We start from the raw sequence: 26,053 nt of genomic DNA, 5'->3' as shown, positions 1-26,053 counted from the left end.
TCTTTTGATGTTAGAGTCAGATTGAAGAAGCCATATATCTGCCAGTTGCTTCAGTTTCCTAAAGAGAAAAAACATTGAAGGTTAGCTGGGTTGCAAAGTTTTCACAAAATGATCTGAGAAACACTATTTTCGAACCTAAAATGGCAACACAGTCTCACGGCATTTCGTGTTATAGTCACGAAATTAATCTATTGATTCGTGTTCACCAACACGATTTCGCCATTTTTTTCATGTCACACAGAACGATTTTAAAAGCAATGTAAATAATAACAAATTAGAAGGAAAAAGACATTTTAAAAAATACAGATTTAAGTATTCTGACACAGAACGATTTTAGAAGCAATGTATTTATATTGGTAGTATGTTTCGTGCCTGCACCAAATAATAACAAATTAGAAGGAAAAAAAGATGACATAAAATACAGATGTCAGTATTCTGAGGCTCTGAGCCATTTCTTTTCCTCACTGACGGCAAAAAAACTCAGACATTATACAATTTAAAATAAAAGGGATAGGGTTAGGCTTAGGGTAAGATATTGAGTAAGAACATGTTTTTATGAACCACACAGCTTCTGGTCTTCCAAGACCCGACCGGACAAAAAGACGTGTTGCAGGCACGAAACATACTACCAATAGAAATACATTGCTTTTAAAATCGTGTTGGTGAACACGAATCAATAGATTAAATTAATTTTGTGACTAATAACACGAAATGCCGTGAGACTGGGTTGAAAATGGCGGCAGGAGGCTCGCTTTTCTTCTTTTTTGTTACCGCATGCATGTCTGTGCATGTTTTATTAGCTTGGAGGCATAGAGGATTTACGTTAATTTTATCCACTAACGTTTTAACATAACCGTGCGTTCTGAATGTTTGTAAAAGCAAGCTAACTTGAAACACTAGACTATTAATCTGTTAAACCGGGCAGCCCCCGGTACCGAGGGCTTTTTGTTCACGAACTTTGTCTCAGGGCTTCTTAACATTTAAAAACCTATTAATGTGTCATACCCACTTAACGAAACTCACCTAACTGACGATACGAACCATTTTTACCGAAACAAAACACAAGTCTCACAAGAAGCGTCTAAATTAGCCCTGAGCGAAAAAATGCCTAACTCACGGTAGAAATACTTTATTACTTATCAGATTAAAGCTGAGATTCCACAGATTCTAGAAGTATTAGTATCATCACTGCGATCATTACCTTTGCTAAGTTACATGTAATTGAAAACGCTGGGGGGTATAAATTACCTTGTAAAATGAATAGTCTAGTGTTTCAAGTTAGCTTGCTTTTACAAACATGCAGAACGCATGGTTATGGTACATTGTAGTGGATCAAATGAACGTAAATCCTCTATGCCTCTAAGTTAATAAAACATGCCCAGACATGCAGTAAAAAAAAAAGAAGAAAGAAAACGCGCGGCCTGCCGCCATTTTAGGTTCGAATTTTCCAGAGAACTTTTGCAACACAAACGTTCCACTTTGAGATATAACTTAAAACAATATAGAAATACTGTCTTACACGTAAGTTAAATCATTTTTCAAGTGAGGCAGATATTAAATGTAGGCTAGCTAACAAGAGCTCAAATCAAACTAACACACCATGCGACACAAAGTGCATTAGATGCAGAAATTAATAAAACATCATTTAAATACTGTGCAAAGGCAAGACGTAACTCACCAGAGTAGTGCGGCCAAAAAAAGGATCAAGATTCCGGCAGTGAGTGCAATCAGCAAGGTGGGGAAAGTATTCTTAAAAGTATGAGCGATTTCAACCGAGGCGAGGAGCTAATGGCGGACTCTGGTGAAGGCATGGGTGAGAGAACGTCTACGCACGTCAGGGGCGGAGCACATACGTGATGACGTCAGACCAGCGTCAGACAGATTCAGTAAAAATGTTTGAGTACAATCACCAATATGACCCAAAGTGGTTGAACACTGTATACACAATATTAAAAATCAGTTCATAATCATAAACATTAGCGGTGAATTAACTTTTTTAAATGTTTGAGTTAAAACAACCCATTTTCTTTCAGAAGCTTGTAATGTTCGGTCTTACAGTGTGAGATTCATACACGGGAGCCTTTTTAAAGCCTTTTTACCCCGCTGCAAACAGAATTAGAAAAGTGCCGGTCAAAGGTCTTCTTTGTTATTTATTGAGCTTTAAAACAAATGAATAACGACTCTATATAATAAAACACGGAGGACGGAGATCTCTTTTTCTCCCCCTCTTCTGACAGCCCAGCAGCTGATCAGAGCACGGCTCCCCTCTCCTGCAGGGGGGCGTGGTCAGCAGAATCAGACCCGTAGACAGCAAACAGCACATAGAGCGAAATGAGGCATGGCTAAAATGCATGATCTGTTTGGTATTTTGAAAACAGAAACGTATAAATATTAGGGCTGTCAAGTTAACGCGTTAATAACGCGTTAACGCAAAAAAAAATTAACGCCACTAATTATTTTAACGCGATTAACGCATGTGTATTTTTTGTCCTCGGCCGCCGTAGTTTCAGAGCGCATCGAGTGTAAAATACCATCGACAAGCTGATGCTGACAGCCCCGCTCCTGCCGCCCGCTTGTGGCAGACCACACTTCCACGCTCACTGGCAGGCCCGGACTGGCCATCGGGAGGACCGGGAGGGAGTGTGTGTGTGTATGTGTGGCGCGACTCGCGCGAGCGAGGCACACCTTACGTGTTGTTGTTGTTGTTAGCATCTGGTGCTAGCTAGCTGCGCTAACGGATATAAGGAGCTGTTTCAATGACATTTCGCCGACAACTGCGCCGAGCACTTGACTTTATGCAGGTAGCCAGACAGTGGGACATTGTACGAAAAGTCAGCACACACAGCACGGATAGTGCGCGCAACATGATTGCAGCGTCCAGGCAGCTCCCATTCGAGCATATATGCCTTGAGCTGCACATAGCTCCAAAGATCCATCACAGTGTCCACACACACACACACACACACACACACACACACACACACACACACACACACACACACACACACACACACACACACACACACACAGTATTATTGTATGAGAGAGGTTCTAGGTTGAATTGAGGCGAATATTTGTAATGTTCAGAGGTTGTTGTGTTTAATATTCATGAGAATATTTGTCATTGTTCAAATGATAATAAACAAACATATAAAGCATATTTGTCCACTCATATGTTGATAAGAGTATTAAAAACTTGAAAGATATCCCTCTAAGGTACATTTAGAACAGATAAAAAATGTGCGATTAATTTGCGATTAATCGCGATTAACTATGGACAATCATGCGATTAATCGCGATTAAATATTTTAATCGACTGACAGCCCTAATAAATATACCTTATATAGGTATGGCCCTACAATATATCATTTAAATATAGCATGATAGGTTTCCTTTAATCAATATAATACATTAAATTAATAAATATTTCCTAAATAGATTAAATCATTTTTATCACGATAAAATAATAGTATAATAAATACTAAAAATACTTTTAAATCAATACAATATTCATTTATTTAGAAAAACCTTTTCAAATTAGGGCTGTCAGTCGATTAAAATATTTAATCGCGATTAATTGCATGATGTCCATAGTTAATCGCAAATTAATCGCACATTTTGTATCTGTTCTAAATGTACCTTAGAGGAATATTTTTCAAGTTTTTAATACTCTTATCAACATATGAGTGGACAAATATGCTTTGTGCAAATGTTTGTTTATTATCATTCGAACAATGACAAATATTCTCCTGAATATTAAACACAACAACCTGGAACCTCTCTCTCTCTGAAGTTCCCACTGTGGGTCAAAATAATGCGCTGTGATGTGCAGTCGACACGTTGGATGCGAGACTAATGATCTAACGCAGCCCCTCGTCCTCCACAATGTTAAGCTGTAGCCACCCATTTAGCTATCTGTTGTTGTCCAGGCGTCTCCCCGGCAAACTTTCAAGCGTGGTCTGCCGCAAGCGAGCGGCAGGAGCGGGGCTGTCAGCATCAGCTGTGAGCTTGGCTTGCTGTTTAAAACACCTTTTCTTGGATCCATATCTCTCGCTAGAATCTGCCACCATCCAACTAACAACAACAACAACAACGTCAAGCCTTTGGGCTCTGAAACTACGGGGCGGGCCGAGGACAAATACACATGCGTTAATCGCACGTTAAAATAATTAGTGGCGTTAAAAAAAAATTGCTCAGCCTCCCCGGGAAAGTTTACTCTAAGGTACTGGAAAGGAGGGTCAGGCCGATTGTGGAACCTCAGATTGAGGAACAATGCGGATTCCGTCCTGGTCGTGGAACGACGGATCAGCTTTTACTCTCGCAAGGATCCTGAGGGGCCTGGGAGTACGCTTATCCGGTCTACATGTGTTTTGTAGATTTGGGGAAGGCGTATGACCGGGTTCCCATGGAGTTACTGTGGGAGGTGCTGCAGGAGTATGGGGTGAGGGGGTCTCTACTCAGGGCCATCCAATCTCTGTACTCCCAAAGAGAGAGCTGGGTCCGGGTCCTCGGCAGTAAGTCGGACCCATTTCCGGTGAGGGTTGGCCTCCGCCAGGGCTGCGCTTTGTCACCAATCCTGTTTGTAATATACATGGATAGGATTTCGAGGCATAGTCGTGGGGGAGGGGGTCTGCAGTTCGGTGGACTAAGGATTGCACCACTGCTTTTTGCAGATGATGTGGTTCTAATAGCTTCATCGGTCTGCAACCTTCAGCTCTCACTGGATCGGTTCGCAACCGAGTGTGAAGCGGCTGGGATGAGGATCAGCACCTCCAAATCTGAGGCCATGGTTCTCAGCAAGAAACCGATGGACTGTCCACTCCAAGTAGGGAATGAGTCCTTACCCCAAGTGAAGGAGTTCAAGTATCTCGGGGTCTTGTTCTCGAGTGAGGGAACAATGGAGCGTGAGATGGGCTGGAGCAGCGGGAGCGGTACTGCAGTCGCTTTGCCGCACCGTTGTGAGGAAAAGAGAGCTGAGCCAGAAGGCAAAGCTCTCTGTCTTCCGGGCCATTTTCGTTCCTACCCTCACCTATGGTCATGAAGGATGGGTCATGACCCAAAGAACGAGATCATGGATACAAGCGGCCGAGATGGGTTTTCTCCGCAGGGTGGTGGCGTCTCCCTTAGGGATAAGATGAGAGGTTCAGTCATCAGGGAGGGACTCGGAGTTGAACCGCTCCTCCTTCGCGTCGAAAGGAGCCAGTTGAGGTGGTTCGGGCACCTAGTAAGGATGCCACCTGGGCGCCTCCCTAGGGAGGTGTTCCAGGCACGTCCAGCTGGGAGGAGACCGAGGGGTAGACCTAGGACCAGGTGGAGGGATTATATCTCTTCTCTGGCCTGGGAGCGCCTTGGGATCCCCCAGTCAGAGCTGGTTGATGAGGGAAAGGAACGTTTGGGGCTCTCTGCTGGAACTGGTACCTCCAAGACCCGACCACGGAGAAGCGGGAGAAGATGGATGAAACAAAAATTGCATTAACTTGACAGCCCTATTTCAAATCAATAATATTATTTTATACAATATATTTTATCAGTAAAATTACTTTTTAATAATTAGAATATAAATGTAATAAAGCATTTTTTAACTTCTTTAATAGATTCAATTCAAACCTTTGAAATGAAGAGGAATATTTGTTTAATCAATTAACTACATTTTGATCAATTAATAATGTTTACATCAATGACAAGAATCAATCAATAAAATCAGTTTGAATTCAATAAAATAATTTCACTAAATCAACACGATAATACACAATTTATTATTTACTTTTTAAATCATTCACATCATTTATAAAATAAATACTTATATGTTAAAAATAGAAAATTATTTTTATAAAATGTGAAAATCTGACATTTCTTTAATCAATAACGTAGATTTTAATTTGAAAATATTTTAAAATCAATTATTTATTTTTTAAATTGAATTATTTTGTTTTGTTTTTCAAATCAACATTTTAAAATATTACATTTGTTTTATGAATGAATGAACTCATTGATGTCGGGTTCAGGAGTCATTTTGCTGACTCATGTTAACGGAGAGGAGACGCCATCTTTATCTTTCTCTGATATCAGTATTAGGATGCAGCAGCAGAGACCTGGACCTGGACCTGAACCTGGACCTGGACCTGGACCTGAAGCTGGACCTGGACCTGGACCTGGACCTGAACCTGGACCTGAAGCTGAAGATGGACCTGAAGCTGAACCTGCACCTGGACCTGGACCTGGACCTGGACCTGGACCTGAACCTGGACCTGGATCCAGCTGTGTGTCCATGAAGAGTGACAGGTCTATGGATCCCCCTCTTCTCTTTCAATCTGGACGTCCTGCAGAGGGAAGGTGAGAATGTAAAAGTGTGTCACGTGATCAGCTCCTTTCTGGGGAGTTCAGAGTTTCTTCTCCCGGACGCTGGGACATTGTTCTGTTAGCTCTTTGGTTCTTCTAACTTACTCCATCTTTTCAGAGAGGTTTCTTCGATTCTTGTGTTGTTGTTGTTGTCGTGTTGTCCTCTAGTGGGACGCTAAAGAAGAACTGGACATCTGAAACTGATGTGAAGCTAAAGAAAGAGTAAACTGATCCATGAACTGGAACCAGAGAGAATCTGCTATAACTCACTTTGTTCACTTTGACTTGTTTGTATCAGGAAGCAGCGGAAGAAGAAGAGACCTAAACCTAAACCTAAACCTGGACCTGAAGATGGACCTGGACCTGGACCTGAAGATGGACCTGGACCTGGACCTGGACCTGAAGATGGACCTGAAGATGGACCTGAAGATGGACCTGCAGATGGACCTGGATCCAGCTGTGTGTCCATGAAGAGTGACGGGTCTATGGATCACCCTCTTATCTTTAAATCTGGACGTCCTGCAGAGGGAAGGTGAGAATGTAAAAGTGTGTCACGTGATCAGCTTCTTTCTGAGGAGTTCAGAGTTTCTTCTCCCGGACGCTGGGACATTGTTCTGTTTGCTCTTTGGTTCTTCTAACTTACTCCATCTTTTCAGAGATGTTTCTTCGATTCTTGTGTTGTTGTTGTTGTGTTGTTGTTTTATCTCTGCTAGAAGTCAGATGTCCTCTAGTGGGACGCTAAAGAAGAACTGGACATCTGAAACTGATGTGAAGCTAAAGAAAGAGCAAACTGATCCATGAACTGGAACCAGAGAGAATCTGCTATAACTCACTTTGTTTATTTTGACTTGTTTGTATCAGGAAGCAGCAGAAGAAGAAGAGACATAAACCTAAACCTAAACCTGGACCTGAAGATGGACCTGGACCTGGACCTGCAGATGGACCTGAAGGTGGACCTGAAGATGGACTTGGAGATGGACCTGGACCCAGCTGTGTGTCCATGAAGAGTGGCTGGTCTATGGATCACCCTATTGTCTTTAAATCTGGACTTCCTGCAGAGGGAAGGTATGAAATTGAAAACTGGACTATCTTCTGACTCTCAGACTCAGAAAGTGGTCCCACTGCGGGAAGTTTGCAGCGTTAGCCTGTTGAAAATGTGAGCTTGATCATAAATCCAATAAAACGAAGAGCACAAAGATGAATTCTTCTTTATTCGTATCAGGATCCAGAGACCTGGACCTGGACCTGGATCCAGCTGTGAGTCCATGAAGAGTGACTTTTCTATGGAGTCTCCTCCTTACTTTAAAGCTGGACAAAGTGCTGATGAAAGGTAAGCATTTCAAACTGGACTCTGTTACTATCTGACTCTCTTTGGAGAAGAGTAAATCCTGCTCCAGCCTCCAACGTACCTCTCTTGAGTTGGTTTCTAATGACTTATATTTGTATTATGAATCATATAATGAGCAAAGACAGATGACTCTACCAAATTAAGACATTAATCATGGATTGTTTTAGACAACCCCCCCCCTCTTCTGTTTGACGGCAGGTAGCGAGCTGTTAATGGCATGAAGGGTCGGCGTGAGGTGTCTGGTGGTTTTATTCAGGGTTCCCGCGGGGTCTTAAAAAGTCTTAAAAAGTCTTACATTTGATAATCTGAATTTAAGGCCTTAAAAAGGTCTTAAATATGACCAAAAAAATAAGAAAGGTCTTAAATATGATTTAGAAGGTCTTAAAAATGATGGGATTTGAAAGGTACTTCTGTGTTGCGATCGCGTCTAAATGTCTTTTGGGGGAAATGTCCGGGCTGCAAAGTAACCAGTACGGTAAGAGCCTTTCAGTTCCCCCCAACAATCGGTATTGAATTAAATCAACATGGAACCAGTAATCACTAACTTTGTTTCCCCCGGCCCCTTATCGGAGAACACCCAGCTAGTAACCTAGCAACCAAGCTTCAGCTAGCGGCAGTCAGAAACTCATTTATCTTCAAATCTACTTACAAATAAATATGGGGAAGTGTAAGTTCAACCGTATTTGGTTGGAAAACATTGAATTTAGTGTTTGGTTGAAACCAGTGGAGGGAACGTGTTTGAAGCCCGCTGCACCTTTTGCAAAAGAAATTAGCGTTTGGGTCTACGTTTGGGTCTACGTCAACCCTAAAAGCGGAGGTGCTGTAGACGCTAAATACCGTAGTTAAACACCAATCATACAACAGCAACGATGAAAGATTGTAGCCAAGGCAGCAGAGCTCTGAATATAGCTCTTGTCACTCTCTCACACACACACACACACACGCACGCACGCACGCACACACACACACACACTAGGGCTGCTCGATTATGGCAAAAATCATAATCACGATTATTTTGGTCAATAATTGATATCAAGATTATTAAATACGATTATTCATTGACTTTGAAAACATCCATTTATTGAACTTTAAAACAAATAATAATTTGAACAGTATCAAAAAGATACTGTTCAAATTATTATTTGTTTTAAAGTTCAATAAATGGATTGAACTGTTGATTACCCTGAACGTGTAATTCAACTGAGAAACCACTACAAAAATCCAACCTGGTCTCACCAGAATGCGTGACTCCACCACGACTCCTTAACACCGCAGTGCGTTGTGGAGTCACGAACTCTGCTACATTTACGTATCGGCACAACGCAAACAACCCCAATAGCCGCGTTCACACCGGAGTACTTTTCCCCGTACTTTTCGCGTTTAGTTCCGTTAGTACCCCTTATGTCGCGTTCACACCAAAAATCGTACTTAATCTCGGGAACTTTTACCCCCATTTTTAGTGCCCGCTGAGAGATCGTACTTTCCTGTGGGTAAAAAGTGCCCCAGTGCTGATTGGCTGGGCGAATTGCAAACCACGCCCCGTACAACTGTGAAAATGTTGTGTAGAGCCGCCATTGTTTTTCCTCGCTACAAAAACCCAGCGCACAGACGGAGAGTAGTTTGTTTTTTAAAGCAGTTATGGCAAGCATCAAGAAATCATCGGAGTGATGAGGAGGTGTCGGCGCTTCTGGAGATCTACGCCGAGGACGCGACCCAGGGAATGCTACTGAAGCCAGTTCAGTAGCTTTCACTCGACCTGGGAATCGTGCACAGCCCCACGGCATACCGGCTAAAAATAAATAAACTCAGGCAGGACTACAAACGGCGGATTCAGTGGCCAACGATGACGACCACGACGAAGGTAAAATCAACTACATGCACTGGGGTTTTAATCTGCACAATAATGGTCTCATATGTACTTTTATTTGCTCAGTAGATCAAGCTAGCCATGCTAGGCTGAATAGGCTAACACCGGCCCCGAGCTAGCTACATCTAGCTAGCTAGATATTCTCGGCCGCTATGAAAACGTTTTGACTTGTGAATAACTGTGCAGTGTTTCTGTAATTTGCTTCACTAACTCATGGCACTAATCGTCTGTTTCAGGCGAGGATGGACAACTCTCGGGATTGGAAACAAGCGAGCTTGCATTCTAGATCACAGCGCTTGGTCGTCCCCCTTACCAGCAACCAAACGCAAAGGTACACACACTGTAACTTTGTCTTGAAAGAACGTTACGCATCGAACTGATGTTCACAATCATGTTTATTTCCTTCTTGGTACAATTATGAAACAGCGTGAAAACGTATTCGCCTAGACCGGCATTTACAAATGTTCGCGCCTTTTTACTCTCTCACAAACATTGTAAACATCCGGGCTAGAGGTCACCTGACTTCCGGTAAGAAAACTTGCCTCAACAACATTAAACAAAGTTCAAGCATACATGAAGCACTCTTCAAAAAGGAACAATCCTCCGTGTTTGAACCTCTTAAATCGCTGCATAGCCGATTTATTTGGACTGGATTATCCCAGAGAGGCTAAACATTCTTTATAACACAGTTTGAGATTTGTGTAACCTTAATTCTATTTGTGAAAATACAAAAAAGAGAGATTTCAGTGCTTTTTCGCATCCTGGCCACATTAGACCAGGTCCTGATCTAAAACCACTATTCCTAGACTCATCAAATCTGGACTGGATTATCCCAGAGAGTCAAAAGATTCTTTATAACACAGTTTCAGATTTGTGAAACCTTAATTCTATTTGTGAAAATACAAAAAACACATTCCTAGTATGTTGTAAAACTACATGGCGACTAAACAGATCTTGTATCTTGCTTATTTTCCCTCTTAGGAAAGCGGACACGGGATGCGAATTTCTTTGACACCGTCCAGGCGTTGGAGGACCAGCGTGCCGTGGTGAAAGAGTCGATGCACGGGGATCAGATGGTGCTGTTCACCAAGGCCCAGGAAACGGAGGACAAGATGCTCACCAGTTCATTTTATATTATTGTTATTACTGTTATTATATAGTCTTGATACAACTGACACTTTATTTTATATTGATAATGTTAATTTACATGTACAACTTCTATTTTATTTACATTAAAAATGTGAACTTCTATTTACTGTTAAACAGATCCTGTAGCTTGCTTATTTCTCCTGACACTTTATCTTTAGTGACCTGTGTAGCATCCTATACATCACATGAAAGTGATTATTCTGATACCATCATGTTTCATCGGTTATAAACTGGCAAAGCTTTATTTGTCATTTATTTATCATCAATGTTGCAACCTTGTGGAGGAATGGCAGGGGCACATACACAAATATGATAATTTATATCATTTTAAATATTATTTGACCTAAAACTAAATGTTTTTATGATTGTCCTCTGAGGAGGACATGGGGATTTGCAAACTTTTAATTCCCCCCCCATTTTACACAACACAAAATGGAGTCCACTATGCGCCGAAACTAACATGTATGTTTCCATAGTGTTTATGGCAGACGGATGCAGTGGGTCTCAGGAAGATATATATATAATAAAGGTGGGTTTGCTGCTGAGCCTATTTACTGTGCATACAACACACCTGGCACAGTTTATTGTTATTATATTGCCACACTGTACACTATTGTAATGTTGCCTGTCTTGACTGGAAAATAAAAGAGAGAAACAAAAGCACTGTACAAAAGATCAGCTTTATTGTCAAAATGTTTACAATGTACAATTTACACGCTGTTCAGATGCCTCATAAAGCTGGGTCGCCGGTAAGGCAGTCCATTCGTCCCTGTACTCATCATTACTTTCACAAAGGTTATGTAATATGCAACATGCTGCCACCTGGATTTTGATCTTGTCCATCTTGCAGTCGTTTCTTTTCATCAAGCACCGCCACCTGCCCTTCAGTCTGCCAAAAGCGTTCTCCACCACCACTCGTGCTCGGCTTGTTTTGTTATTGTACGCAAGTTGCTCAGGCTGCATTAACTCAGTTACAAAGCTGTATAACATGAGCACAAACAGCACAACTTCAGTCGACTCATCTCCATCATGTCTGAGGTCGGAAGGTAAACAACAGACGCCTAATGTACAGCGAGTGGGTGGGCGTCGCAGTATACGCGGGAAGTTTTTCTTCTTCTTCTCTTGTTTTGCAGCGGATTGCAAACAACTTTAAGGTGCATACCGCCACCTACTGTACTCGCCGTGAAGTGGTTTGTGGCCTGCCAGTAAAGCCAAAGCAGAAGAAGAAGAAGTGACGTCAGCGGCTCATTTGCGTAATCTTCCCTCAGGGAAAAGTACTCCGGTGTGAACGCGATCTGTACTAAGTGCCCTGGGGTAAAAAGCGCCGGGGCTCTGAGTGCCGGAACTAAGTACTGCAAAGTACTTGGTGTGAACGCGGCTAATGTAAAGTGAATGAGGCTCCTTTGTCGTGGTGCACACACGCATTTCTACAACGTCCCGCGGTGAGCTTTTATTCTATAAAACGTTTTTAAAATCTACTTTATAGCTTGTAGTAACTCACGGGAGGCTTCTTTTATTTTATTTGTATTCATAATAATTTTTATTTTTCGTCAGAATGTATTATGGTGCATTATTCACCAATGTTTGTTCTCAAAAAACAATGCATTGTGTGTAATACAACTGTGATTTTTATTAAATGAGTTAGTTTTTAAGGAAGGCCAGAGCTTCAGCTGTGTCAAATAGATTGTTCCCTTTAGTTAACGTTATTTAAAAGATAATTATATTCCTATTTGATCATGTCCCCTTTATTGTATTACGGACACAAAGAGCTGAGCGTCCATTCCCATTGGATAACGGAGGATTTTACACCCAGAAGTAAGTATTCTCCTTACTGTCGATTGATTTGACAGTGATATCTGCACTACTCATCAACTCAAAAACACCAGATTATCCTTGTTAATTACACAACATTGATTGGTTTAAATTGTGTACAATGCTTTTGTATTTTCCCCTTTCGATTCGGAGAAACAAATATTTTTTCGGAGTGTGTGGATGGCAGAAGACACTACACTACCCAGAATCCTCAGCTATGGGACTACACCATGTGCTTAGAACGTGTCCTACCTGTTCCATCCTCAAAAACAAAAAACTAATGCTTCTGCAGTCTAGCTGCAGCTTCTAGCAACGGTCTTCTGTTAAAGAGAGGACACTGAATGTCCTGAATGTGGCATCACACACAGGACTTGAGTCTGAACACAGCAGACAACAGGAGTATTTACAACAGCATATACAAACTAAAATAGTGCATGTGGGTGCACACTTACATTCTCTGTCTTACTGTTACATAAATCCCATGAATGTATGAGATTATGTTAGCTTCATTATATCTCAATCAGTGATTAAGTGAATAATAAAGTTTCTATCGGGTCACTATCAGCCTGTCACTCATTATTTTCAGGGAGGGGGCGGGGTTTGGAGGAACGGAGAGGAGACGGTGATCGCGGAAGCTTTTTTCCTCCTGCCTTCACAAACTTTACACACGTATATATCGTCTGAAAATTGCTAGAGGACATTCATACTCTGCAATCCAAGACTTGATTAAATCCACCAAAAACCTGACATGATTGTAACGCGATTATTTTTGAAAAACATAAATCCCTGTGTCTCTGAGCCGCAGCGACACGGAGTGATTCAGAGCGGGTCCTTCTGCTGTTGGTTCTGGACTGGTGTTCTTGTGTTGGTGGATAAAGCAGACTGCTCCGTGTTTGGTGTTGCTGTGCCGCTGTCACGTCTGTTCCCTAATCTCTGCGTCACCGACCGATTTGATATTAAAGTGACAGAAAAAAAAACGTTATAGTAAAGCCGCGGCCGGAAAATCAGGAAGCAACGTTACTACGCTATAATCGATTATCTTCCGTCACTACATCGATACCGAATCGTCCTATAATTAATATGTATAATGTCAGTTAAAATAAGTGCTTCAACATAGTTAACATTGCAGGAAAGTTGATTGTCAAGTTCCAAAACAAACCATGCAATATATTAGACGTTAAGTACTTTGTCAGGCTTAATATCTGTAGATACCCCCAAAGCTTTGTTCTTATTTAAAAGAAGACCTTAACCTAAGGTATTCTTTAATGTTTAAATAAAGCCTTATTAGTTTGTCTGTTTTGCACATCCTCCTATCAGGCACTAAACTGTTTTATTGTAGAGATCACTTACAGTATCTTCTTGATATTTTCTATTCTATATTATTTATATCATTGACCTTCCACTTTCCCACTATATTAAGAGTATGTACTCTTAATATTTAAATGTTTTCATCAAATATAACACATTCAAAAGTGCTTTACAAAAATGAAAGACATTAAGAAAAAGGCATTTTAAACAGTCATTAAAAAGCAACACAATCTACCTGCATTGCAATTACTCTAAACGTGTAATAACGTGCTTTAACCAGTAGGAGGTGCGGGTTAAAAAAATGTCAAATTTACAGTGTTATCAAAATAAAATATACTGATTGATTGATTGATTGAAAAGTTTATTAACAGCTTGTATATTGGGTACAGAACAGTACAGCTCAAAACATACAATTGTTAAGGGGATGCAGACCAGAGAAAGACTTTCGTCTTGTTTACATCAGGGTCCCCCATTTCCAATTCATCATATCATTTAAGACATATAAGACATATTTGACATACAGATGGCTTATTTACAATTTACATACAGGTGGTTTTTTACATACAGATGGCTTATTTACAATTTTCATTTTAGATTTCGTTCTAATACATCCTAACCGGACATTTAAGACATACCAAGTCTACAGATATACAGTTAGTAACAGAGTCTAAAATGCGAGTATATACATAGATGGGGGGGGGAAGCTGTCCATTGTACGACAGGTTGAGATTTGTACCATTACCGGGGCCAGTTTTGCAATGCTTTCCCCCGAAGGTGCTCTTTAAGAGAGGTTTTGAAGGTAAGTATAGTTTTACTTTCCTTTACAGTTGTGGGAAGAGCGTTCCACCTTGATGTGGCATAATTGCGAAACGTGTATTCCCCTTTTTTTGTGCCAAATCTGGGTTTTACATGATTTGTGGAGCTCCCTCTGGTGTTATGATCATGGTATTCCTTGACCTTTGGGAAGAATTTTGACATGTACATGGGTACCATAGAGGTGTAGTGGATCTTGTAGACCAGGCCCATTGCAAGTAGCTGTACTCTGTCGTCTACTCTAAGCCATCCTAGGTTGTCAAAGTGGGCAGAGGTGAGGTGGGTTCTAGATGAAAGGTCAAGCAGTAGTCTGACCAGTTTATTTTGCGATGTTTGAAGTTTTATTTTTAGCGCCTTGGAGGTGCTATGGTACCATGACGTGCAAGCATAGTCATAGTACCCTTGAATGAGTGCTCCTGCCAGAGTTTTCAGGGTGTTTTTGTTTACCAGAGAGGAGATCCGGTATAGGAATCTAGTTCTTTGATTGACTTTTTTTATTACATTGGATGCCATTTTGTCACAGGAGAGGTTTGCCTCAAGAATAGATCCTAGGTATGTAATTTCCTTCTTACTTGTGACAATAATGTCACCCACTGCAACTGAGAAGTCGTCGGATTTGCTGAGATTATGTTTCGAACCGAAGAGAATGGACTCTGTTTTACCCAGGTGTAATGATAATTTATTATCGGCGAGCCAGGTGCAGATTCTGCCGAGCTCGGAGCTGAGGGTTTTTTCAACCTGCAATCTGCTCCTGTCAGAGACCAGCAGGGCTGAGTCGTCCGCGAACAGGAACAAGTTGCAGTCACATGCTGATGACATGTCATTTGCATAAATTAGGAACAGTAACGGACCTAATATGCTTCCTTGTGGAACACCACAGCTCACTGGGAGGGGGGGGGACAGAGTACCGTTTACCTCCACCATCTGTTCTCTCCCCTCCAGGTAGGATTGCATCCAGCTCACCGATAGTTTATCAAAACCAATTGCTTTTAGCTTGTCAATCAGAATGGGGTGATTGACAGTGTCGAAAGCCTTTTGTAGGTCCAGCATCACCATGCCGCAGTATTTACCCTCGTCCACCTCTTGTTTGATGTGGTCGCTCAAATAAAGAAGGCATGTGTCAGTGGAGTGGGATGTTCTAAAGCCAGATTGAAATTCATAGATTAGTTTCTTTTCTGCGAGGTACTTTTCGACCTGTTCATATACTATTTTTTCCATGACTTTCGAGATGGAGGTAAGTATAGAAACAGGGCGGTAGTTGCCTGGGTCCAATTTGCTGCCCTTTTTGTGCAGGGGGGTTACTCTTGCAATTTTGAAGTCTTTGGGTACTTTTCCCTGTTTTATGGAGAGGTTAATTATGTGAGCTATGACTGGTGAGATGGCGGTTGCTGTGTCTCTGAGGAATTTGGAGGGGATATTGTCGTGGCCAGTGGCCTTGTTAGGTTTGAGGGCGCTCAGTTTAATGAGTACCTCTGCTGTTGTTACCCTTGCTAGACTGAAATCATCTTTGCGTACCCCTAGGTTTTTGTAGTAGGTCATGATGTGATCTACTCCAAAAAGCCCTGAGTGGGAGGGTAATTTATTTACAAGAGTTGTGGCTATGTTTGTGAAAAAAATGTTCAAGTACTTGGCCACATCCAGTTTGTCTGTGATGAGCCTGTTATCTGTCTTTATGTTTACGTTTGAAAATCTCGTTTTGAGTTTTTTACTGCAGCCAAGCTGGTTATTGAGTAATTTCCAAAGTTCACAGGGTTTATTTTTGTTTTCCTCAGTTTTGTCATTGATGAAATTCTTTTTGGCAGTTTTGATCATGGAGCTTACGTCATTTCTTAGTCTGTTTCTTTCAATTTTTAGTTCAGTCACGTGGGCCTGGAGTTCACTGCTCGTGCTTTTGGAAAGCATTGACTGACTTTTATGAAACTCAGAGCATTTTTTGTCTCTGGTTTTCATGGCGGTCAGTATGCCGGAGTGCATCCACGGCTCAGCGCGATTTTTTTACCCTGGTTGTTCTTAGGGGGGCCAAATCATTGAGTATTGCAGAGAATTTGTTTTTGAAACCAAGCCATGTTTCTTCAACTTGTGTACCACTGAGCTCATCTGACCAGTCCAGGCTCTCCAGTTCTAGGTTAAAGGCCTCGCTAGAGTAGTTTTTGAGGTCTCTAGATATGACTGTTTTGTGACAGCCGGCCTTTTGTTTTAGCTTTTTGCGGGTACAGAATATCATATAATGATCACTTAAACCGCATGCTATAACCCCTTTACTGGAGATCCTGGACCTGTCAGAGGTCAGAATGAGATCAATGGTAGTTTGTGTTGTTTCACATACCCGGGTGGGTTGGGTGATTAACTGGCTGAAGCCGTGCAGATCACAAATCCTACTGAAGGACTTGAAGACGGACGTGTCTTTACGTTGCATATCCGTGTTCCAGTCTCCAATAATAATTGTCTCTACATCCCCCACATCAGCCAAACACCCATCTAATGTATCATAAAAGTCACTCTGTTCCGGTGGTCTATAGATTGTCCCGACTATTACAGATTTAGCATTGTCAAAAAGAATTTCAACCCACACAGATTCAATATTTTCATGATGCAGGTCAGTACGGTTTTTGAAATTGGTGTCTTTATGTATGTACATGCAGACACCACCTCCATTCACGTTCCTGTCCCTTCTCACTACAAGATAATCTTCAATTTCAATCTCTGAATCTGTAATGGAATTGTCCAATTTGGTCTCAGAAAAGCATAATATGCTTGCCTTACCGTTCATGAACAGTTGCCTGAGTTCAGCCAGTTTGTGTCTCAGGCTGTTAGTGTTCAGATGAAAGATATGTAGTCCATTTTTGTTGTTTAAATGCATAATGTCGTCAGCTTGAAGATATTTGTCTTTGTCCGTTACAGCAAACGGCTTGCGGCCTGCCGTGGTGCTTGGAGCGGTGGGGTGGTGGGGGGAGGGAGGCTCCGTTGTAGCTTTAGCCGTCGATATGCTAGCAGGGTGGCTAACAACATGGTGGATATTTGTTCCCTCGGATCTCGGTTCTCTTCCTCTCGTCACTGCCTCATGCGTGTCTGTCTGCCGAGGCGTCCCCGGGGGAATGTCGAAGTCTCCGTTGATTCCTCGGTCTCCGCTGTCTCCATGGTCTCTGTTGTCGTCGCGTAGTTGTTGCTGTAGCGGAAGAGATGCTAGTTGTGATGCTAGTTGTGATGCTAGCTCCTCGAGCCTGCAGGAATGGCTTCTTGTCTGCACCGGGCCCGGATTCAGATGGATGTCTCCCGCTAACAATAAGACCAAGACGATCATACTTCTTCGGTCTAGTTTGCCTGACGGGGGTAAGTACTTTCGCGTCGGGTTTGCAGTTAATAATGCATGAATGCTTGCACTTCCAAAAGCGAGGTGTTTCCTTTCCCAGCCGTTGAGAAGGTAAAAGTCATTGTGGTTCATTTTATCCCTGCTTTCACTACTCTCCTTCTCTAAGTGATGTTGCCTCATTGATGAGTTGAGGTAGGAGTCCATAATCCATATTGTCAGGAGGATGAAATATGTAAAAAATCGTGAGGAATAACCTCCAAAGCGGGAGCTCTCGAAAATGCGACCACTCATAGCGAAACCGGAAGCTTTTTGCTATGAGTACTGCTGTTTCTGGTTTAGTTTACGACGGATATATTCTGTTATTGTTTTGATATTTGTAACACAAAAGCGATGTAAAAAACCCACAGCAACACAGAAAAGATGGTCTTAACATGACCCAGCGGTCTAGTAGTTCATAAAAAACAATAATATCAAAACAAAATATTACTACTAACTTTATTGTGAAATTAAAACAGAACGCTAAAAGAATAGTTTCCGGTCTATTCTGAGGCCCGATCTCTGTAGATAAATAAAGAACTACGACAGATGTGTAATGTTTAATGTAGCCGAACCATTCATTACAATGCATTCATGTGATGACTTTCAAAGAGTAAAGCAAGCACTGCTGAATAAAGTATGATTTGATCTTTTACGAAACGTTTTTTTCATATGGAATGCAGTTGGAGGTCAACCAATCACAGAGCTTGAGGCAAAGCGGATCAATAGCTGAGGATTCTGGGTAGTGTAGTGTCTTCGGCCATCCTAAACTCTGAACAAATATTTGTTTCTCCGAATCGAAGGGGAAAATTACAAAAGCATTGTACACAATTTAAACCAATCAATGTTGTGTAATTAACAAGGATAATCTGGTATTTTTGAGTTGATGAGTAGTGCAGATATCACTGTAAAATCAATCGACAGTAAGGAGAATACTTACTTCCGGGTGTAAAATCCTCCGTTATCCAATGGGAATGGACGCTCACATTGCTCTCTGCGTCCGTAATACAATAAAGGGGACTTGATCAAATAGGAATATAATTATCTTTTAAATAACGTTAACTAAAGGGAACAATCTATTTGACACAGCTGAAGCTCTGGCCTTCCTTAAAAACTAACTCATTTAATAAAAATCACAGTTGTATTACACACAATGCACTGTTTTTTGAGAACAAACATTGGTGAATAATGCACCATAATACATTCTGACGAAAAATAAAAATTATTATGAATACAAATAAAATAAAAGAAGCCTCCCGTGAGTTACTACAAGCTATAAAGTAGATTTTAAAAACGTTTTATAGAATAAAAGCTCACTGTTGGACGTTGTAGAAATGCGTGTGTGCACCACGACAAAGGAGCCTCATTCACTTTACATTGGGGTTGTTTGCGTGGTGCCGACACGTAAATGTAGCAAAGTTCGTGACTCCACCACGCACTGCGGTGTTAAGGAGTCGTGGTGGAGTCACGCATTCTGGTGAGACCAGGTTGCAAAAATCTATTAAATAAATGATACATTTAAATAAATAATATACCAATAAACAAGATCAACAAATATTTTGGAGCGCACTTCCACAAGCTATTAAACATATATAAATAATTATGGCACGTATTTCTTTTTTCATAGCAATTTTCCTTCATACTTTCTTGCCGTAAATTCTATTCAAAGTGGTCTGAAAAAGGTCTTAAAAAGTCTTAAATTTGAGTTGGCGAAACCTGCAGGAACCCTGTTTATTACTCTGTTCTTTATCAGTCTCAGGATCCAGCAGCAGAGACCTGGACCCAGCTGTGAGTCCATGAAGAGTGACTGGTCTATGGCGTCTCCTATGAACTTTAAAGCTGGACATAGTGCTGATCAAAGGTAAGAATTTAAAACTGGACTCTGTTACTATCTTGCCCCTTTCACACCAACGTGGTTCCCGTTCTAGCTCCTCTTGAGCTCTTCTGGTTTGGAACCGGTTTTTCTTTTCAGCCCCCGTTTTGTTCACACCGCCCAGAGCCCGACTGGTGCTGCATCATGACGTCACCGTTTACGTAGCTCAACGGCGTCGGGTCGATTATCGTGTTGCTTTTATTCATACGAAGCCAGATTAAATAAAATAACTACTTCTCAAACCTTATACTTTTCTCCAGAGTGCCGTGGTTCATTGTTTATTAATGTGTTTCAGGGCATTTACCGACCGCTGCAGTGCTGGCTGCTGTTTGGCATCACAACGCTGTTATGAAAGTTTCTCTGGTATAACATGGGTGATGTTAGCATAGCAACCAAAGCTAAACTGACTATCTTGACTACTTGTTGCTATCCTATTGTGGCATAAGCCGTTTTTGTTTCGATTATCTTCCGTCACTGCATCGATACCGAATCGTCCTATAATTAATATGTATAATGTCAGTTAAAATAAGTGCTTCAACATAGTTAACATTGCAGGAAAGTTGATTGTCAAGTTCCAAAACAAACCATGCAATATATTAGACGTTAAGTACTTTGTCAGGCTTAATATCTGTAGATACCCCCAAAGCTTTTTTCTTATTTAAAAGAAGACCGTAACCTAAAGTATTCTTTAATGTTTAAATAAAGCCTTATTAGTTTGTCTGTTTTGCACATCCTCCTATCAGGCACTAAACTGTTTTATTGTAGAGATCACTTACAGTATCTTCTTGATATTTTCTATTCTATATTATTTATATCATTGACCTTCCACTTTCCCACTATATTAAGAGTATGTACTCTTAATATTTAAATGTTTTCATCAAATATAACACATTCAAAAGTGCTTTACAAAAATGAAAGACATTAAGAAAAAGGCATTTTAAACAGTCATTAAAAAGCAACACAATCTACCTGCATTGCAATTACTCTAAACGTGTAATAACGTGCTTTAACCAGTAGGAGGTGCGGGTTAAAAAGCTGTCAAGTTTACAGTGTTAACAAAATAAAATATACTGCTGTACCGACCGCTGCAGTGCTGACTGCTGTTTGGCATCACAACGCTGTTATGAAAGTTTCTCTGGTATAACATGGGTGATGTTAGCATAGCAACCGAAGCTAAACTGACTATCTTGACTACTTGTTGCTATCCTATTGTGGCATAAGCCGTTTTCTACAGGCACATTTTACCGGCGTATTTTTCATTATGATTCTACTTGTGATAGTCGGACATGACAACCTGTGCAGCCCATGTATTGATTCCATCCGATAGCTGCTATAATACAAAACAAAACGTCTGCCTGCTCTCCACAATGATCAATAACAGCGAACGGATGGTCAAAGTAAGGTACAAATAAACAGAATCACACGAAGCCTGGTTAGTGTTGCCTGACTTTATAAAGTGTGTTTTTTTTATAAGTGTGTGGTTGTGTTCTAGTCACTTTGCTCAGCGCTACTGCTTGTTACAACTTGTATTTGCCGTACTCGCCAATAAAATGTTGCTCAGGTTGATCCCGCCCCTGCCCCCGCCTCCGATGTAAGTGTGACGTAGCCTATTGGTTCTTGCTTCTAGACCGACAATTTTTTGGTACTTGGTAAGCACCATTTTTCGGTGCTTAGAGCCGGCTCCGCTGCGGTGTGAACAGGAAAAACGGTGCTTATCAGGCTCTAGCTCCGAACCGGCCCTGGAACCGCGTTGGTGTGAAAGGGGCATCTGACTCTCTTTGGAGAAGGCACCACAGATTGGTTCAGATCAGGCTCCAGATAATAATGGGGCTTTCTGTTCCTCGCACCATCAGCTGCTGGGAGGCTTCTGATGGTCGGACGCTTTCAGGCCTCAGTAATGTTGGTGTTTTTATAACCCCCCCCCTCCTCCTGCTGAGCCACAGCTACCCTGTTATTCTGTCTTCATCTCAGAACACCTTCAGTCAGCTGTGTGCAGATTAGACTCTTTAAATGTTCTGGATGTTTTCTCCACAGAGTTCTGCAGGAGTTCTCCGAGGTTCCCAGTGATCAGTCTGCCCCGAAGCATCACACAGACCTGGACTCCATATTTATGGTGTGTACAAATCAGAGATGGAGTACTCGAGTCCTGGACTCGGACTCGAGTGCCGATTTTCGGGACTCGTGACTCGACTCGGACTCGCGCACTGATTGACGCGACTCGGACTTGGACTCGTGAATTCTCGCACACGATGACTTGGACTCGGACTCGGACTCGTGAATTATCGCGTACACTGACTTGGACTTGGACTCGGACTCGTGATTTTTTCACGTACTGGGCCCCCGCTATTCCAGTCTAAAGATGTCTAGAGACACACCCCGCATCGTGCTGTATGCTTTCACACATTCTGCTTCCACATTGGAAAAGAGCAGCGCAAAATGCTCTATGTGGAAACAATATTGAAGAGAAGGCTCCGTAACACATTACTCTAAACATCGAGTTCAGACATATAGACTGTCTTGAACACTATCATCAGAGTAACGTGATCTAATCAATAAATAAATATTCAGCCGATAACACGAAAACACATGGCTACTTAGCATGCAGAATGACGTCATTTTGCATGCTAAGTAGCCATGTGCTTTCTGGGGCTAAATCTTTATCAGTAAACCAATTTAACCGGTAAAAGTTCCTTCAAAATAAGAGTCCCGATCTTATTACTATCAAAATAAAAGTGCAAAACGAAAACTTTACCATAGGAAAATATTGGCATACAAATATAATCACTTCTCTAAAAGGTAACTCATTTTAAATATAGTTTATTTATATATAATAATATTAATATTAGTAATAAGCTTTATATTTGTATAGCACCTATTACAAGAATTGTAGCCAAACTGGCTTCACAGCAGTTCAATAGACAGATTAGTATAACATGACAGGATAAAAGCAATGTGGAGGAGCAGCTACATTTCAACACATATATCCACGAAGATTAATACATGAAGACTTGTGACTCTGACTTGACTCGGACTCTTCTTAGGTGACTCGGACTTGGACTCGGACTCGAACACAGGTAATGATGACTCGGACTCGGACTCGACTCGGACACTCCTTGGGTGACTCGGACTTGGACTCGGACTCGAACACAGGTAATGATGACTCGGACTCGGACTCGACTCGGACACTCCTTGGGTGACTCGGACTTGGACTCGGACTCGACTCTCCCTTGGTGACTCGGACTTGGACTCGGACTCGAAGAGTGGTGACTCGAGAGTGACTTGGACTCGTGAATTGGTGACTTGACTACAACACTGGTACAAATATACATTTCCTATGAACTACAGATGATCTACCATTCAGGTCCTGACAGTGTCCATGCTGCTCTGTTTAGACCAGCAGGCCTTCAGACGGACAGATGATCACATGTTGTCTTCTTTAAATTAACTGTTGTTGCGTCGGCGGACCTGTATTCATCTCTGACTATTAATCAGAGCTACTGATTGACCTATCAGAACCTATTGAGTCTATGAAAGTTTAGGCTCACAGGGTTCCCGCGGGTCTTAAAAAGTCTTAAAAAGTCTTAAATTTGATAATCTGAATTTAAGGCCTTAAAAAGGTCTTAAATATGACCAAAAAAATAAGAAAGGTCTTAAATATGATTTAGAAGGTCTTAAAAATGATGGGATTTGAAAGGTACTTCTGTGTTGCGATCGCCTCTAAATGTGTTTTGGGGGAAATGTCCGGGCTGCAAAGTAACCTGTACGGTAAGAGCCTTTCAGTTCCCCCCAACAATCTGTATTGAATTAAATCAACATGGAACCAGTAATCACTAACTTTGTTTCCCCCGGCCCCTTATTGGAGAACACCCAGCTAGTAACCTAGCAACCAAGCTTCAGCTAGCGGCAGTCAGAAACTCATGTATCTTCAAATCTACTTACAAATAAATATGGGGAAGTGTAAGTTCAACCGTTATTGGTTGGAAAATATCGAATTTAGTGCTTTGTTGAAACCAGTGGAGGGGAACGTGTTTGAAGCCCGCTGCACCTTTTGCAAAAGAAATTAGCGTATGCTAATGTAGCGTTAGCTACTGCAGCAGCTCCCGCAACAACACCGGGCGACGTTTGGGTCTACATCAACCCTAAAAGCGGAGGTGCAGCAGAGCTCTGAATATAGCTCTTGTCACTCTCTCTCTCACACACACACACACACACACACACACACACACACACACACACACACACACACACACACACACACACACACACACACACACACACACACACACACACACACACACACACTAAGGCTGCTCGATTATGGCAAAAATCATAATCACGATTATTTTGGTCAATAATTGATATCAAGATTATTAAATACGATTATTCATTGACTTTGAAAACATCCATTTATTGAACTTTAAAACAAATAATAATTTGACTTTTTAACTGTTGATTACCCTGAACGTATAATTCAACTGCAAAACCAATACAAAAATGCAAAACCAATACAAAAATAAATTAAATTAATTATACATTTAAATAAATAATATCAAAATAATAAATACCAATAAACAAGATCAACACATATTTTGGAGCGCACTTCCACAAGCTATTAAACATATATAAATATGATAAATACAAATAAATTAGACTAAAATTAATTAGATCAAATATGTTGTAGTGCACTGTCACAACCTAGCAAAGCAAAATAATTTCGTAATTGTGGCAGGCCAAAATCGTAATTTGCAATTTAAAATACGATTAATTGCACACCCCTAACACACACACACAGACACACAGACACATACACTTTTTGTCTAACACGCTAACACAGTTCTGGACTGTTATGCCTTTACATTTACTTTGTAAGTAATTATGGGACGTATTTCTTCTTTCATAGCAATTTTCCTTCATACTTTCTTGCAGTGAAATAGGTCTTAAATTCTATTCAAAATGGTCTTAAAAAGGTCTTAAAAAGTCTTAAATTTGAGTAGGCGAAACCTGCAGGAATGATTTTGCCTCCTTCTTCACTGACAAAATTCAGAAAATTAGACAAGCAGTCAGTGCCTCTACATCAGGTACAGCAAATGTTTTGTCCCTATGTCCACCTAATATCAATTCAAACACCATGACACAATTCCATCAGATTAATGGTAAAAACTTAGAGGACATTATTCAACTTCTGAAATTCTCCTCCTGCTGCCTTGATATTATTCCAACAGGATTTTTCAAAGATGTTTTTCCTTGCATGGCCTCAGATCTACTTCATATAGTAAACACATCTCTTCACTCAGGTATTTTTCCAGAGGCCCTGAAAACTGCAGTCATTAAACCGCTCTTAAAAAAGAATAATCTAGATGCCTCAGTAATGAACAATTACAGGCCAATATCAAACCTGCCATTTCTAGGTAAAATCATTGAAAAAGTAGTATTTCAACAGTTGAGTAACTTCTTGCATTTAAATAACTGTTTGGATGTGTTCCAGTCAGGATTTCGTCCAAACCACAGCACTGAGACTGCTCTTGTAAAGGTCTTCAATGACATCCACTTAAACACAGACAGTGGCAGAACTTCAGTGTTAGTATTATTAGATCTCAGTGCTGCATTTGACACTGTTGACCACAACATATTACTAGACCGACTAGAAAACTGGGTGGGACTTTCGGCAACAGTTCTAAATTGGTTTGAGTCCTACTTAAAGGACAGAAAAAACTTTATTTCTATAGGTAAATACACATCTGAGTTGACAAATATGACATGTGGGGTACCTCAAGGCTCCATCTTGGGGCCTCTTCTCTTTAACATCTACATGCTACCACTGGCTCAGATAATGAAAAACAACAAAATAAGTTACCATAGCTATGCGGATGACACACAAATGTACGTAACAATTTCACCAGGAGATTATGCTCCAATTCAAACACTGAGTAAGTGCATTGAACAAATCAATGACTGGATGTGTCAGAACTTTCTCCAATTAAACAAAGATAAAACTGAGGTAATGGTTTTTGGAGCCAAGGCAGAACGTATAAAAGTTAGCGCTGAGCTTCAGTCTGCAATGTTCAAAACAACAGATAAAGCCAGAAATCTAGGTGTAGTCATGGACTCTGACCTGAGTTTCAACAGTCACATTAAAACAGTTACTAAATCAGCCTACTATCACCTAAAGAACATATCTAGGATTAAAGGACTAATGTC

At 41.0% G+C, this 26,053-nt stretch overlaps 2 protein-coding genes across 2 annotated transcripts in view; both read left to right on the top strand.

Moving 5' to 3' along the window:
• The first annotated feature begins 5,992 nt into the window (after positions 1-5,992).
• Positions 5,993-6,928, top strand: LOC117489260 (B box and SPRY domain-containing protein-like). Its single transcript, XM_034138466.1, has 4 exons — positions 5,993-6,068; positions 6,177-6,333; positions 6,638-6,651; positions 6,730-6,928. Exons 1-4 carry the CDS (start codon positions 5,993-5,995, stop codon positions 6,873-6,875), a joined length of 393 nt encoding a protein of 130 aa, XP_033994357.1. The 3' UTR covers positions 6,876-6,928.
• A 131-nt stretch (positions 6,929-7,059) lies between these two features.
• The window catches only part of LOC117489259 (NLR family CARD domain-containing protein 3-like), a 34,481-nt gene continuing 15,487 nt past the window's right edge, over positions 7,060-26,053 (top strand). The window contains 4 exon segments of the mRNA XM_034138465.1: positions 7,060-7,124; positions 7,201-7,404; positions 7,562-7,669; positions 21,890-21,968. Coding sequence (XP_033994356.1) covers positions 7,060-7,124; positions 7,201-7,404; positions 7,562-7,669; positions 21,890-21,968 — 456 coding nt within the window.

The sequence above is a fragment of the Trematomus bernacchii genome, unplaced genomic scaffold (assembly GCF_902827165.1).
Source record: "Trematomus bernacchii unplaced genomic scaffold, fTreBer1.1, whole genome shotgun sequence".
NCBI lineage: Eukaryota > Metazoa > Chordata > Actinopteri > Perciformes > Nototheniidae > Trematomus > Trematomus bernacchii.
Note: the sequence above shows the minus strand (reverse complement) of the source record. Positions and strands in the feature narration are given on the sequence as shown.